This window comes from Hyperolius riggenbachi, chromosome 1 (assembly GCF_040937935.1).
Source record: "Hyperolius riggenbachi isolate aHypRig1 chromosome 1, aHypRig1.pri, whole genome shotgun sequence".
NCBI classification, from domain to species: domain Eukaryota; kingdom Metazoa; phylum Chordata; class Amphibia; order Anura; family Hyperoliidae; genus Hyperolius; species Hyperolius riggenbachi.
Window position 1 is genome coordinate 260,765,033 of NC_090646.1, and position 15,332 is coordinate 260,780,364.

General features: G+C 41.4%; 1 protein-coding gene across 2 annotated transcripts in view; it reads left to right on the forward strand.

The window, feature by feature from the left end:
• NPFFR2 (neuropeptide FF receptor 2) overlaps window positions 1–2,484 on the forward strand; it is a 338,433-nt gene extending 335,949 nt beyond the window's left edge. For both annotated transcript variants that reach the window (XM_068271122.1, XM_068271121.1), the window contains exon 4: window positions 1,516–2,484. In XM_068271122.1, the coding sequence (XP_068127223.1) occupies window positions 1,516–2,374 (859 nt within the window). In that variant the 3' untranslated portion in view covers window positions 2,375–2,484. The remainder of the gene's footprint in view (window positions 1–1,515) is intronic.
• Window positions 2,485–15,332: the final 12,848 nt, after the last annotated feature.

Consider the following 15,332-nt stretch of genomic DNA (forward strand, 5'->3'; position numbering starts at 1 on the left):
GTTGGGAACCACTGCTCTATACGACCCAGAGCCTTGCTTCTACTTAGGTAGGTATTTGCTTCATTTTTTAAAAATGCGGTTCCCATTCACTTTAAACACATACAATTAATTATTTTATAAGTTTATTTTCACTTAAGGTTTGCTTTAAAATGCTTCACATGTGTAAGAATGGGCACTTTGTGCAATATATGCATATGTGCACCAATACTGTCTGTGTTTGTAAATGCAAAGCTTGCTTGTGCATCCCGTGTGTATATTTTTAGGGAAGAGGGGGTGGCTTTGTCTATTTTTTATCATAATATTCATTTTATTTATTTATTTTTACTTTTTTTTTAAATTTACTGTTTCAATAAGCTGACATTGCCGCAATATGTACAGATCACTGGCTTTCTTTTGAGATACCAAGGGGAGAGTTCTCCTGACCCCTATTTTAAACTGCAGCCACATCATTGGGAAATAAACCAATAAGTGTTTAGCAGAGTTCTTCCAGTTCCAGATTACACAGCTGCAGTCACAGAAATAAGGGAGCATAAAAGTTCATTATTTCTCAACTCTACCCTTTCTGTGCCACAGAGGGTGAGAGAAGGAAGGATGCAGGAGCAGCAGCAGGAGCAATCATGGTTTGGGGTCAGTACTGGCAGAAGTTTATAAAGGCTGAAGAGCTGCTGAACCCTAATCCCCTAAACATGTGTGTAGAGTAAATTAGAATCTGTGAGGTTTTCATTTCTCCACTAGTAACCTAGTTTGCTGTATAACTGGTGTTTTATTAATGAAGAGCTGATCCAGTCCATTTAAAACTCTAGGAGAAACTTGCGTTAACCCCTGAATTTCAGTCCTATAATGTCAAAATTAAAGGCACTGAGGATATCATAAAAACTTGCCTTTTTGAATTTTAACAAACATATAAAAACGTACCTTTATGAATTATAACAAGACACACAATTGGAACAAATATCCTCCTAAAGCAGAAGAGCAGTAAGTGTGCAGAAACCTAGCATTGTAGCTGTTTTATATCTTCTGGATGCTTCATGAAACACTGACTGTGACATCCTTTTGAATGCAAAGCAGCGGTCTGGTCATGTTGTTCTACACTCACTGCACTGTTACTTGATGGGGTTATGTGTTTGGATGATCTGTTAATCATAAGGAATGACGGCTTGATTTTGCAGCTTTTATTTGCCTGCAATTTAGCTCACATTGGACATATCTGTTTTAATACACTGCACAGAGATGAAGTGGGTAATACACGAGATTATAGCAAAAATTCATCATGCGGATCCACTCTTCATATTTGATCATATCGTGGCTCTAGAGTACAGATAGTATCCACTCTTCTTGAAGGAACACTAATAAATGCATGACATTTTATCAAACGCAAGAAACTGCATTGCAAATATGATATATATATATATATATATATATATATATATCTCCAGCAGAAAATAAAGTGCAATACATTTAATTTGTTAAAGAGTGAATATTAATAATTTTCTGTTTTTAATTTTGTCATTCCAGGTTTCGTTGCATTGTTTATCCATTTAAGCAGAAACTTACCATCTCCACAGCCGTTGTCATTATTGCAGTGATATGGGTGTTAGCCATTGCTATAATGTGCCCATCTGCAGTTATGTCACATGTTAAAGAAGATAAACACTTCCGAGTTGTTCATAGCAACAGTAATCAAACGGATCCTATCTACTGGTGTCGCGAGGATTGGCCTAATCCCCACATGAGAAAAATATACACTACGGTGCTGTTTTCCAACATTTATCTTGCTCCCCTGTCTCTCATTGTTATTATGTATGCCAGGATAGGAATTACTTTATTCAAGAGTGAGCTCAATGTGGACAGTAAAAATCATCAACAGCAAAGGCATGCTGTTTCACGGAGGAAGCAAAAGGTCATCAAAATGCTGATTATTATTGCTTTGTTGTTTATTTTATCTTGGCTGCCTCTGTGGACATTGATGATGCTGTCTGACTATGCCAACTTGACTGAACGTGAGTACCAAGTAATAAATATTTATATATACCCTTTTGCACATTGGTTGGCATTTTTTAACAGCAGCATTAACCCTATCATTTATGGTTTCTTCAATGAGAACTTTCGCCGTGGTTTCCAAGCTGCTTTTAAACTCCAGCTGTGCTCAGAAGATATGGAGAGGAGAACTATGTACTCACATCGGGCACAGGGAAATGCAATTTTACCGGCTACATCTCAAAATGCTGGAAACCAAGGATCAGCTTTTGAAAACCCCAGCAGTAATGACAAGGATTCCGAAAAACGAAAACCACTAACAAGTGATCAGGATTTAATTATGGAAGATTTGGAGAAAATATCTAATAACAATGGTATTCAGAAAGACATGGTTTGAGTAGCTTTAAGAAACAGTGCTTTGTAAAAATAAAAATAAAAATCAATGCATGTGTTACATTTAACACAGACCATTATCAAGCACTTTTCCTCTAATGACAAAAAGCCACAGTTACAAATGTTACCATATTTCTGCTAACCAGTGCCATATTTTTTGTATACAGCTTTGAACAGCCATCACATTGAATGCATGTATATAATGTCCGTTTGTATGTATTGCAGCAATGCACTTTTGTAAATAAAACGATGTTTACTTTTGTGAAGAGCAGTTTTGGTATGGAAATATTTATATTCAGAAATACATCTGTAAGTCTGGTTGTAAATAATTTGCTAAACCAAATCTTGATGCCAATGTGCTATTTTACGTATTATAGTGTTTTTATGATATATTTGTTCTGTTTGTTTATTATGTTTATTTCCAAAATTATTTTTGAAAGTATTTTCATTTTAGGAAAATATGAAATTTTGCAAATTAATTTTGTAGGTTGGTTGTAAGCTCCACATGCTAATGGACCTGGCAGGTTTTGTAAGTAAATACACTTTTTGCTTTTCAAGTATAGTAAATATTGAATTACCAAATTTTTCCAGATAAAATTGTCCAAAATTGTGTAGAATGGTGGAATTTCAGGCTGAATGCATTGTGGGCGATTTTAAGTTATTTTAGGAATGCAATGAAGGTATTTCAAAGGGAACCCGAGAGGTGAAACCTGTGGAAACTGCCATATTTTTTCCTTTTAAACATAACCAGTTGCCTGGCAGTCCTGCTGATCTTTCTGGTCAGTAGGGTCTAAATCAGTGTTCCCCAACCCTGTCTTCAAGGCCCACCAACAGTGCATGTTTTGTGGAAATCCACAAAGGTAGTTAATCAGCTCTGCTGAGTTACTAATTACCTCGCCTGTGCATGTTTGTGATTTTCTGCAAAACATACTGTTGGTGAACCTTGAGGACAGGACAGGGTTGGGGAACTGTGGTAAATCACACACCTGAAACAAGCATACTTGTTCAGGGTCTATGGCTCTAAAGTTACATATCAAAGACATAAAAGGAAATAAACATGTCAGCCTTCATATCCCTCTCACCCCGGGTTCCCTTTAAGTGGTCTTTAGAGAAGCTCCCTGCAAGTATACTGGATGCATTCTTGTGCTAAAAAGGTCACCAGTGTATTACTGCCTCTCCCTCTCATGATTGTATCTCTAACTAATATGAGAGGCAAATAGGATATTACAGTACCTTGGAGTACAGAAAGGAGAAATAGATGGCAAGGAGATAGATGTCAGTGTCAGTGCGCTTCATGCAACCTAAATGTTATATTGTTGTTAATTATATATTATGAGGGAAGACAAAAATAAGCTTTCAGAGAAGTGCACCTCTCACATTACTACAGTACTAGGAATCAGAAGAGTTTTCAAAGATGAAGTTAGTATCACAACACTAGGATTAACACACACACACACACACACACACACACACACACACACACACACACACACACACACACACACACACACACACACACACACACACACACACACACACACACACACACACACACACACACACACACACACACACACACATAACTAAAGATAAGATAACTAAAGATAAGAAAAACTGTATGACTCAGTGATACAAATCAGCATATATCCTGTGGCCAGCTGTCACTCCCGCCTGTGATGTATAAAAAAAAAAAAAGCAATAGCAGTATCTCTCTCTCTTGCTTTCTCTGTTTCAAGGACAACAGCAGAGAAAAGCTGTGGAATAATATGCTCCTCCTCCTGTCTACAAAAACCTTTCCCCATCTTCATTCTAACAGCTTTCTGAAGCAATGGCTTCAATATACCACTCTGTACTACAGCCACTATTATTGATGAGTGAAGAAGGGTATCTTCTTTCCACAGCATAACATTTTAGCAGAACTGAGATCCTTCACAAAAGTATTTGGATATGAGGAATCACTTTTTTTTTTTGCAAAATGTATTGAAGTCAATGGACACAAGAAAAAAATATTTTACAACATGACAGACGTGAAGAGCTAATTTAAAGTACTGCCACAGAATTCTGCCAATTCTGTGGAATCTGCCCAGCATTCCCCAATAATTAATTTCCAGTTGTTAGCTTGAAAATAGTTTTAGTACACTGCAGCAAAGGCCTGTGACACAAAGTGATGTCAGCTTTAATGCTAGGTTTACCTAAAGGGGAACTGTCAGCAGTTATGATTTGTGCATATACTTTTTGCTAAAACTAATACATAATTTACATTAAATAATAAAAAAAAACACTAACAGCTAAAAATCAAGACAATGCCCAACTCCCAGAATGGATCTAAATGTTCCATCTGATGACTTAGCAAATAGTTGAAATGTTACCTTCTGTACCAAATGAGGATTCTAAAAATCTTCTTTTACAGAGATCTGAAGCAAGCAGAACTGATGGATTTCATAAAAGAAAAGCTCTATTGGAACTTTTTATCTATATTGGCTTTTTACTTAATCATTCAATAGAAAGCTCCATACTATGCACTGCCATTGCCTGGGTCAGCATAATTAATGACTTCATTGTAATTGTAGCCTATAGATTTGTAAGTCTTTTCTGCAGGTGGTGGTCCAAGTCATGTCTCCTGACTATTAACTTAAAACTGATTCATTTATATAATGCAATCCAGGAGCATCAAATAGAGAGCAATTTATGTCCCTGAGTACCTATGCAAAAATTGAAAACATTTGTGCTTAAAGTTTGAGTTAAAAAAAGATTAGTATTTCTTAACAATGATATTTTAAAAAAGTCCTCAAATCCCCAGTTCACTAAAACCAGTCATAAAGGAAAGCTATTGCAGTTGGGGACCAATTAACGCATAATAATCATCATCAGATTTGGTGTTATCTCTTTAAACTCCTTAGCTTGGTATCAGGGCCGGTTTAAGCAACAATGGGGCCCCAGGGCAAAATAAACCTGGGGGGGCCCCCAACAGATACCCCGGAGCAAAAATTGGCATTAAGGGACCTTTTTTGCTGCTGGTATAGTCAGGGTTTGAAGACCCAATCGGTCGGAGCTCCACATTCTGGCTACCCCAGCCTGCATGGGGGACAAGGGGTTAAAAGGTTTCAGAAGGGGGGACCCCACATAATTTAAAAAAAAAATTCCCACACTCTAAACATAAAAAAAATTGGGCCTGGGGCGTGGCTTAGCGCCGGAGAGAAATGGACGCGCATTGCTAGAGCTCCGCTCTGACTCTCCCCTAACAGCCATCTTCGCTGCTTTTACAGCTCAGCTAGACTGAAGATTCTGAGTCCCATCCGTGCCCTGGGGCCCCTGGACCTGAATCTCCCTACACGGGATCTTTTGAACACCCTGCTCGCTTGGAATTGACTCCCTGCTGTGTCGTACGGCCTGCACCCAAGATGGCGCCCACCAAGGGATCCAGCCCTGATCCCGATCGCCGGCAAGAGGTCCCCCTGCAAACCTCCGCACCAGAAAATCATCTCGACCGCTCACCTACGGTAAGAGATATGAGGGATCTAGCGGCAGAAATCAAATTAGCGCTGACAACCGCTACCACGCAGATCAGAGAGGAAATGGCGGCCATAGCAGGGCGTGTGGACGGGTTGGAAAGAGAGAACAGACACCAGGCCCGCACAACTAATGCTGCAGCCAGAGCCATCTGTATGCACAATGCTAAGTTAATAGAAGCCAACCGCCAGATCGAAGATCTGGATAACAGGGGAAGGAGGTGCAACATAAGGGTGAAAGGCCTGCCTGAAATGGTATCATCTAGTGACATAATCCCGGCCCTAACAGCCATCTTTAATGGGGTCCTAGAGAAACCTAAAGAAGATCACATAGAGTTTGTGAGAGCACACAGAGCTTTGAAACCAAGAGGGAGTGATAATGAGGCCCCAAGAGACGTTATCTGCTGCTTACAGTCTTTTACACTGAAGGAATCTATAATGCGGGCAGTGAGAAACCAGGAAGATGTAATTTTTAATGAAACTTCCATTGGAATATATCAGGACCTTTCCCCGATCACCTTAGCTAATAGGCGAGCACTAAAACCACTGCTGAAAATACTTCAGGACAAAAAAATCCAGTACAGATGGAAGTTCCCCTTTGCGCTCGCAGCTTCAGCGGGCAACAAAATGGCGACCCTCAGGTTCCCAGATGAACTATTTGCTTTTTGTCAAGCTCTTGGAGTACAGTGCCCTGATCTCCCGGAATGGTACGCGGATTTCCTCCTCCCAGAGGAAATCTACAAAGAAAGAGACTCGTTCTATGCTGACACAGAGGACAGTCCGCAGACATCCAAGAGATCTAAACCTAATTCTTCCTCCTCATCTGAGGACTTCCAACGCCACCACACCCGAAGAAGGCACGGGACAGATGAGTGAACTTCACTTAGTTTGGCGCTTTCCCTTTTTGATTGCATTTTTGCTTTTGCTTTTGCACTGACTGTCCATACGCATTCCCCTGGCAATAGGGGGACTTGACCCGAGCGCTGGCTCTCGTGTCCCTGATTGTTGCCCCCCTCAAAGCTTACGACTGTGCTACCTGTGAATACCAGGAGCCCCATTCGCTACAATGAACTTTCCACTAGAGCAATATATATCGTGCACTTGATACCCCTGCCTTTACAATATTAATGCAATTGAGATTTATCTGTTGTGTATGAGGTTCTGTAGAAGACCCCTCGGGTATTAGTGTGTATCTTTATCTCTTGTTTGTTTATATGCACAGATTACGGAATATGACATTACTGTTAACAGGCTAGGGGGGAGAATATCTGGCTAAAGATCAAAGATTCAGGGGGTCTCCGAGGGAGTCAACTTGTTACTTACTAACTGTTAAGATTGGGCCTATCCCATACACATGCTATTGCCCCCTTTCCTATGTTCGATACGGTGTACACTTCTCCCCCTGGGGGTTAAGTTCGGTGAACAGTCACTGATCTTCAGGGCTAAGCTGTGCCTAGTTGGGTGGACTGAGGGCGAGTTGAGGACCGGGGGGGCTGCCGTGTGAGGAGATGTCGCGCCAATTGTCCAAGGCCCGGTTTTACGGGTTGGACATGGCGGGACACCGCCTTCCGGCGGCCCTTTTGGATTGGATCTTGCCGTGGTGGATGTAATATTTGCACTCAGGCTCTTTGTTATCCTTGGATACAAGGGACAGGTCAGGGTTACCAGTTTGTTGTTCCCTTTTTTCAACCTATGGGTGGGGTTGTTCGGTTTCTGGGGGCGGGCTGGGGCGGGGGACCGGGCCTGTTATAGCTCTGTTACATTATGTGATTTAGATGGCTGGGGGGGGGTGGAGGGGTGCGAAATGAGTGTGATCTTTATACTCTCTTTTGCTGATTTCACTTTCCCCCAAGTTGGCATCGGCCAACAATATTGTAAGCCTCCACAAATCCTGTACAGGAACATCCTTCTAGGATTTCCTGAGTGGTGAGGTTATCTCTCTTTCCTCACTTTCTCTTCTTCTTGTTCTCCTCCTATCTTCTAATCTCTTACTTTATTTCCTGACTCTATTCCCTCTTCTTCCTTTTCTACTTTCTTCCTGTAAAAGTCCTGGGTTCCTGAAAAGTCATCTGTCATGTCTAACTCTGTGCAAAAACAAACCGTAGACTCACACCAAACTTTTCTAGAGTGGAAATTGGTATCTATTAACGTAAATGGGTTAAACACCCCTGAAAAGAGAACCCACCTGCTGGGATTCCTCCAAAAAGAAAAAGTTCAGATAGGTTTTATTCAGGAAACCCACCTTAAGAAAACTTATATACCGGCAATTAAAAACCACAACTACACACAAATCTTTCATGCAACAGCTTCTGAGGGCAAAAAGAAAGGAGTGGCCATAATCATCCACAAGTCCTTGGAATTTGTGGTCAGTGAATCTAAGGCAGACCCGGAGGGAAGATTCCTTTTCCTTAAAGGCAAGGCTGGTAATAAGTCGATCACCTTGGCCAACCTATATGCACCTAATCAGAAGCAATCCTCCTTTTTAGCAAGAACACTGGGTGAATTACAGCAGTTTCAAGATGGCATCTTGGTTGTGGGGGGTGATTTAAATGTCTCCCTTGAACCATTACTAGATACTTCTAATGGGGCCACATCAATTCCATACAAAAACCTTCGCTTTATGAAAAATAAGCTAGATGATTTGGCTCTGTTGGATGTATGGAGATTAACCCACCCCACAGTAAAAGATTTTACGTTTTACTCTGGCCTACACAATAAGCATACTCGCATTGACTATTTTTTCCTACAACAGAGGGATCTTCCTCTCCTGAAGTCTGCAGAGATAGGAATTAAAACTTTTACTGATCACAATCCAATTTTCCTTACCATAAAATTACCAGAAACAATCCACACCTCCTGGAATTGGCGCCTTAACCCATTCTTACTCTCAAACCTTGAAAATCAACCAGGTATAGCACAGGAGATTAAATCTTACTTTAACTTAAATGAGGACTCTGTTTCTAACAAAATGCTACTATGGGAAGCGCATAAACCGGTCCTGAGGGGCTACCTGATTAGTTTGGGTTCTAGGCTAAAAAAAGAAAGAATTGCTAAAATAGAAGGTATTATGGCCCAAATCAAGAGGTTGGAGGGTGCACACAAACAGACGCTAGCAGCTCAGACTCTCCAAGAGCTCACCCAAGCTAGGGCCACTCTTCTCTCTGAATTAAATGTCATTGCTAAGCGTAAGCTTATGATGAGAAGAAAGGTATTTTATGAGGCAGGTAACAAATGTGGGAGAATGCTTGCGAGGGCCCTACGCAAGCAGTCAGCCCAGACTAGGGTTAAAGTTATATGCCCCTCACCTCAGGTTAAACTCCACTCAACTGATAAAATTGCTGAAGAATTCCGCAAATACTACGAAGGACTGTACAATCTTCCCCCAGGGTATACTCCCTCCCTCAAAAAACACAATAGAGAAGCCATTCTATCAGACTTTGTTACCAAATATGGTCTGAAGAAATTTTCTGAAGAGGATGCAGCCAATTTAGATACCCCAATTACTAAAGACGAATTCTGGGGGGCTCTGAAAACCATGCAACCGGGTAAATCCCCAGGCCCGGACGGGTTCACAGTCGCTTATTATAAATTATTCAAGAAAATCTTAGCCAGACGTTTTATTGATGCATTTAACAGCCTGGAGCAAGGCAATAACCCCTCCATCCACTTTTTGAGTGCTCACATAGCGGTCCTTCCCAAAGAGGGGAAAGACCCTGGACAATGTGCAAGCTATCGCCCAATATCTCTACTCAATGTAGACGCAAAGCTTTTTGCAAAAATTCTAGCCAATCGGCTCATTAAATTTATCCCAGATCTAATTCACACGGATCAATCAGGATTTGTCCCTGACAGGGAGGGGAAAGATAACACAATGAAGACGGTTGGGATCATAGCCTACCTGCAGAAACATGGAATCCCAGGCATGCTTCTCTCAACAGATGCGGAAAAAGCCTTTGATCGTATTGCCTGGGATTACATGTTTTCCGTACTCAGAGGTATGGGGATTCGTCCACAGTTTCTTCATTGGCTTCACTCTCTTTATTTTAAACCGTCAGCTCGAGTAAAGGTGAATGGTTTTCTTTCAGACCCATTTGAAATCACTAATGGTACAAGACAGGGGTGCCCCCTTTCCCCCCTTCTTTTTATAATTACCCTTGAACCTTTCTTAAACATGATCAGAGACGACCCTGACATTGGGGGAGTGAAGATTGCTCGAGGGGAGTTCAAAGTTGCTGCCTTCGCGGATGATCTCTTATTTTATATAACCAACCCGACTATCTCTCTACCCACACTCATGAACAGATTCAAAGAATTTCAAATCCTCTCAAACTTCAAAATAAATTTTCAGAAATCAGAGGCAATGAACATTTCTTTGCCCCTGAGCTCAAGCACCCAATGTAAAAATGCTTTTTCCTTTAAATGGGCTACCCAGGCCATCAAATATCTGGGGATCTACATTCCTAGAGATCTCAACCTCATCTTCCAACTTAATTTTGAACCTCTGCACTCCAGGCTGTCTGCTGAGATTGCTGCTTGGGGACATAAGCCATATCTGTCTTGGTTTGGGCGGATAGCATCAATTAAAATGACTCTGCTCCCGAAATTCTTATATGTATGCCAAGTTCTTCCTATCGCTCTACCCAAACCTTTTCTGAAAACTCTTCAGTCAAAGATTTCAGCATTCATCTGGGGTAATAAAACCCCAAGAATAAAACATAACATTCTGAAGCTTCCTAAAGCTCATGGTGGAGCAGGCCTCCCAGATCTGATGGCGTACCACCAGGCAGCTGTTCTCAGCAGACTCTTTGAATGGTGTAACCCTAATTCAACCAAACATTGGGTTGTTATCGAAAGGACTTTCTCACCAGTGTCCCTACAGGCTTTACCATGGATCAACGATCCGAGGGTTAAAAAGTGTGAACAAGCACACCCCCTTATTTTGTCCTCCATGAGGGCCTTTAGAAACTTGTTCTCAAAAGAAGAAGGATCATCACTTATAGGTCCTTTAACTCCAGTTAGAGACAACCCAGCTTTCCCGCCAGGGCAATTTTCTTCCTTTGCTCATGGCTGGACACCACTTACAATTCCAAGACTGAGAGACTTTGTCCAAAACAATGAGATTAAAGACATCATCTCCCTCCATCAAGTAATGGCCTCGGGTAGGTTTCCCCTCTGGGCATACTTTCAACTTCGTAGCTTCCTCAAAGACCCAAATCATTCAACTGGGGCTAACAGACAGCTGACCCCCCTTGAGCAATCCCTGGTACAATCTGGCCCTCATAGACACACCATTTCCCTACTCTACGACCTTTTAACCACAATGGGTATGCCACATACTCTACCCTACCAAGCAAAATGGGAACAGGCTTTGGGGAAAACTCTGTCGGATGAACAATGGCAATCCATCATTTTATTGACCCACAAATCCACTTTGAATGTTTCAACCCAAGAACAAGGTTTCAAAATTCTTACCTTTTGGTACAGAACCCCAGCCCTCCTTAGCAAATTCTCTCCGGAGATATCAGACTCCTGCTGGAGATGTGCCGCACCCAAAGCAAACCTACTTCATATTTTTTGGGCTTGCCCCCATTTGACTTCCTATTGGAATGAGGTCCACAAGTGGACGGTGGCGATCTCCTCAGTTGAGGTCCCCTTCTCCCCTGAGGCCATGCTACTTCACTGTAGCCCAATCTCACAAAAGTCTTATAAGAAAAATGTCTTAGCCCACTTACTTAATGCAGCAAGAGCATTAATCCCGCTACTTTGGAAAAAACCCGAAGCCCCCTCAGTAGTACAATGGTGGGCGAGAGTAGACAGCATTGCCCAAATGGAAGACATCATCCTGTCCTCTCAGGACAAAGCTGACCAATATGTACATACTTGGGCTTGTTGGTTTCTATTTAAAGACTCAGAGGAATACAAGCAGGTGGTTGGAACCTAGGACAGATGTCTATCTATACCCACTCTTACCTCTAATCCTACTACCACTACCCCTTTTAATCTTTACTGGACTCTTCTTATTCTTTTCTTTTCCCTATTCGTATTCCCTCTTTCCTCTCTCTGACTGATGTATATGTATATGGTTATGCCTCTTTTTGATAACACTTGTTATGCAGAATTGTTCTATCTCAAAATGCATTCATCAGAGTGTTGTTTTTTTTTTGGCTAATTTTCAATTTCTGAAATGGCTTATTCTGATAGCATAACTGCTCGTTCTTTGTTTTTATGTAATGCTCTCATTCAGATTTGTATCTTATGAATACTGTTACTGTCACTGTTACTTTATATCAAGCCTGCTGACTACACAAATGCCTTGTTACATTTACGGAAAAAAAAAAAAAAAATCAATAAAAAAACTTTAATGTAAAAAAAAAAAAAAAAAAAAAAATAAAAAAAATTGGGAAAATAGGAAAAAAATGCCAGAGATCTTCATATAGCCATATTGCGGCTGTATAGCGATCCCTGGCCAAAGCGCTGCGGCTGCGTATGGACCCCCTGGAAACCCCGTCAGGAAATTCATTGCTCTTTCTTTTGATACATGTAAAATTACACTACCTTTAGGTACTAAAAGTGACATTTACCGCATTTAAAAGTATACTTTTTTCCTTCAAAACTTTAAAATCGATTTTCTCAAAAACTATAAGGACTTTTTGAAAATTTGTTTTTCCTCTTATTCCGAATGATCTCCTTAACATATCCTGCAAATTTAGGGTTTCTAGAATTTAAGGTGGATTTGCTATTAACCATTAAATTCGGCTGGTTTTTAAACGTGTATTTTTTTTCCTTTGAAACTTTAAAATCGATTTTCTCAAAAACTATAAGGTCGATTTGAAAAATGTTTTTTTCCTCTTGTAGCCACTGGGGGCCCCTACAAGCTCTGGGGCCCTGGGGCAGCTGCCTCCTTTGCCTTTATGGCCCTGCTTGGTATGGAATCCCGCAGCTCAGAGCAGTAAGTGCCTGAGTGAGTTACAGTATATGCAGGAGCTGCTGCAGATCTCTCTGTGGTATGTTTTTTTTCTTGTTTTTAGAGTCTAAAACCTTGTGAAAAAGTTGCATGGATTTTAGACCATAAATCTGGAAATAATCATAAATCCAGGGAGGTTAAACATAATGTAATTATTGTACATCTAAGGACACTTTTGGAAAACAATAGCCATAAAACAGTCATGGTGTAGAACTGCTTTTGCTTGGGGAGAGGTCACTGTGATTTATTGACTAAGGTTATAAACTGTAAATAGAAGAAGCTTCCTTCAGGCATAAACTAAAATGAATATCACATACTTGCCTCCCCCCAACACTATATTTAGAGATCATGCTGTTGCTGACACCTTTAATGGAATATGCTCTCCATATTTAGAGTACAAGGACCAGGGGAATCGGATCCCTGGGCACAATTTCACACCTACTAATAAGGAAAAGGATAGTCTTAAAAATAATTTAAATAAAAAATACACTGAAAATGCAAGCAAGGTAAAGAATACAAGATAACAGAGTAAGTTACTAAACACGCATTTTATGTTTATTCCGTGTGTAGCAAAAAACTCATATACAACCCTGTACCTGTAAGTAAAATTAATTGATACTCACTTCCCGGTATTGAATAAAGCACAAAACTGTAATAGTAGTAGTGAAATAATTCATCTGACAAGTACAGCCATCATACTTACCCTTCCCCATAGTATTTGCATTCAATTCACTACTCTATAAAAAGTACACATTTCACATGTTCCATAATCTGCCACTATTATATTCCCCCACCCTCAATTTCCTTCTCTTTGTGTTATATACAACAGTGTGTTCTACTCTGAAGCAACCATGCATTCTTAAATGAAAATAACATCCAGCATACCTGCCATGTAACAATTTCAGCTATTCACAATGTCTACCATATAGCAGAAATAGCTAGCCTATCTATTATTTTAATTATTGATTTATATAGCACCATTATTTTCTGTGAAGCTGTTCAAGGTAAAAACAGGCATTGCTACAAGCTCTGGTACATAATACAGCATTGATAGACAGCATAAATGTCACAATGATGAACACCGTCCTATCTAACAAATGTGCAGCAAAATGAAAAAAAAACACATAAAGGCAATGAGTTTTTAAATATTATTCTGTAAATGCAGAGCTTGGTCAAAGATTGAAGGGAATGGTCTAGGTTAGATGATAGCAATGCCAATGCAGTGGAGTGGCATGCACTGAAGAGAGGACAGGTGTGCCCAAGCCTTAACCCTCCTGGCGGTCTATTAGAATCCGCCAGGGGGCAGAGCAGCACTGGTTTTTAAATTATTTTTTTTTAAATCATGTAGCGAGCCTAGGGCTTGCTACATGATAGCCGCTGTACAGCGGCATGCAGGAAATCCCGTTCAAAGAACGGGATTTCCTGAAGGGCTTTCCCCGTCACCATAGCGATGGGGCGGGATGACGTCACCGACGTCATGGACGTCGTGACGTCTAATGGAGTCCCGATCCCCCCCCCCCCCCCAGCGCTGCCTGGCACTGATTGGCCAGGCAGCGCATGGGGTCTGGGGGGGCGGTGCGGCGATCGGCGGCTAATCGGCGGGTGGCGGCGGCGGCGATCGGGCAGTACACGCAGCTGCAAAGTGCTAGCTGCGTGTACCCTAAAAAAAATTATGCGAATCGGCCCAGCAGGGCCTGAGAAATCCTCCTGCGTGGCATAGCCCGAGCTTAGATTGGGCTTACCGCCAGGAAGGTTAAGAGACCCTCCACTCTGTGGTCCAGTGTCCAGGAAAGAAGTGAAGTCTGGCAACACCAATTGTAAATATGCTCTTTTATTCCATCAGCAAAATGTTAAACAGCAGCCCAGCAAAGCATTTAACATCTTGCTGGAATGCCAGTGACCACTTTTAACATCTTCTGGAATGCTCTGGTGAATACCAGTGACCACTTACATTTTGTGCACATAGGAAATCCACATCTTGCAACGGTGCTGATATATCAACAGAGCCCTGATAATGACTTTACAACTGGTGCGTGTCAGGGTGACAGTCCAAGTCAGGGGTGTCAGTTGTGGTGGGAACGTCCCTGAAGCACTGCTGTCCTGCGCAGAGACAGCATCTACACAAACATGCACACACACACAAGCATACACACACACACACACACACACACAAAATGTAATCTCGACCGATGTCAAAGGCTTAAGGTGGGTACACACATCAGATAAAAGTCTTTGCAAAATGAAAGATCACAGACCAATTTTACCCCCTTCCATGTAGTATGAGAGCATATCTAAACAGTCTATTCTATTCAGGGGTGCTCGGATACCCCTTTTTAAAATCCGAAAATTGCGCAAAAGGTGGATCAGCGCAACACCAGGCCGCCTCCGAATGGCCTCCAATCAGAGATGCGCTGAGCCCCCCCCCAGGAACTACAAACGCACCTTGAACCCAAACCGAAGCTCTGCATATACACCAAAAGCATGGCTGT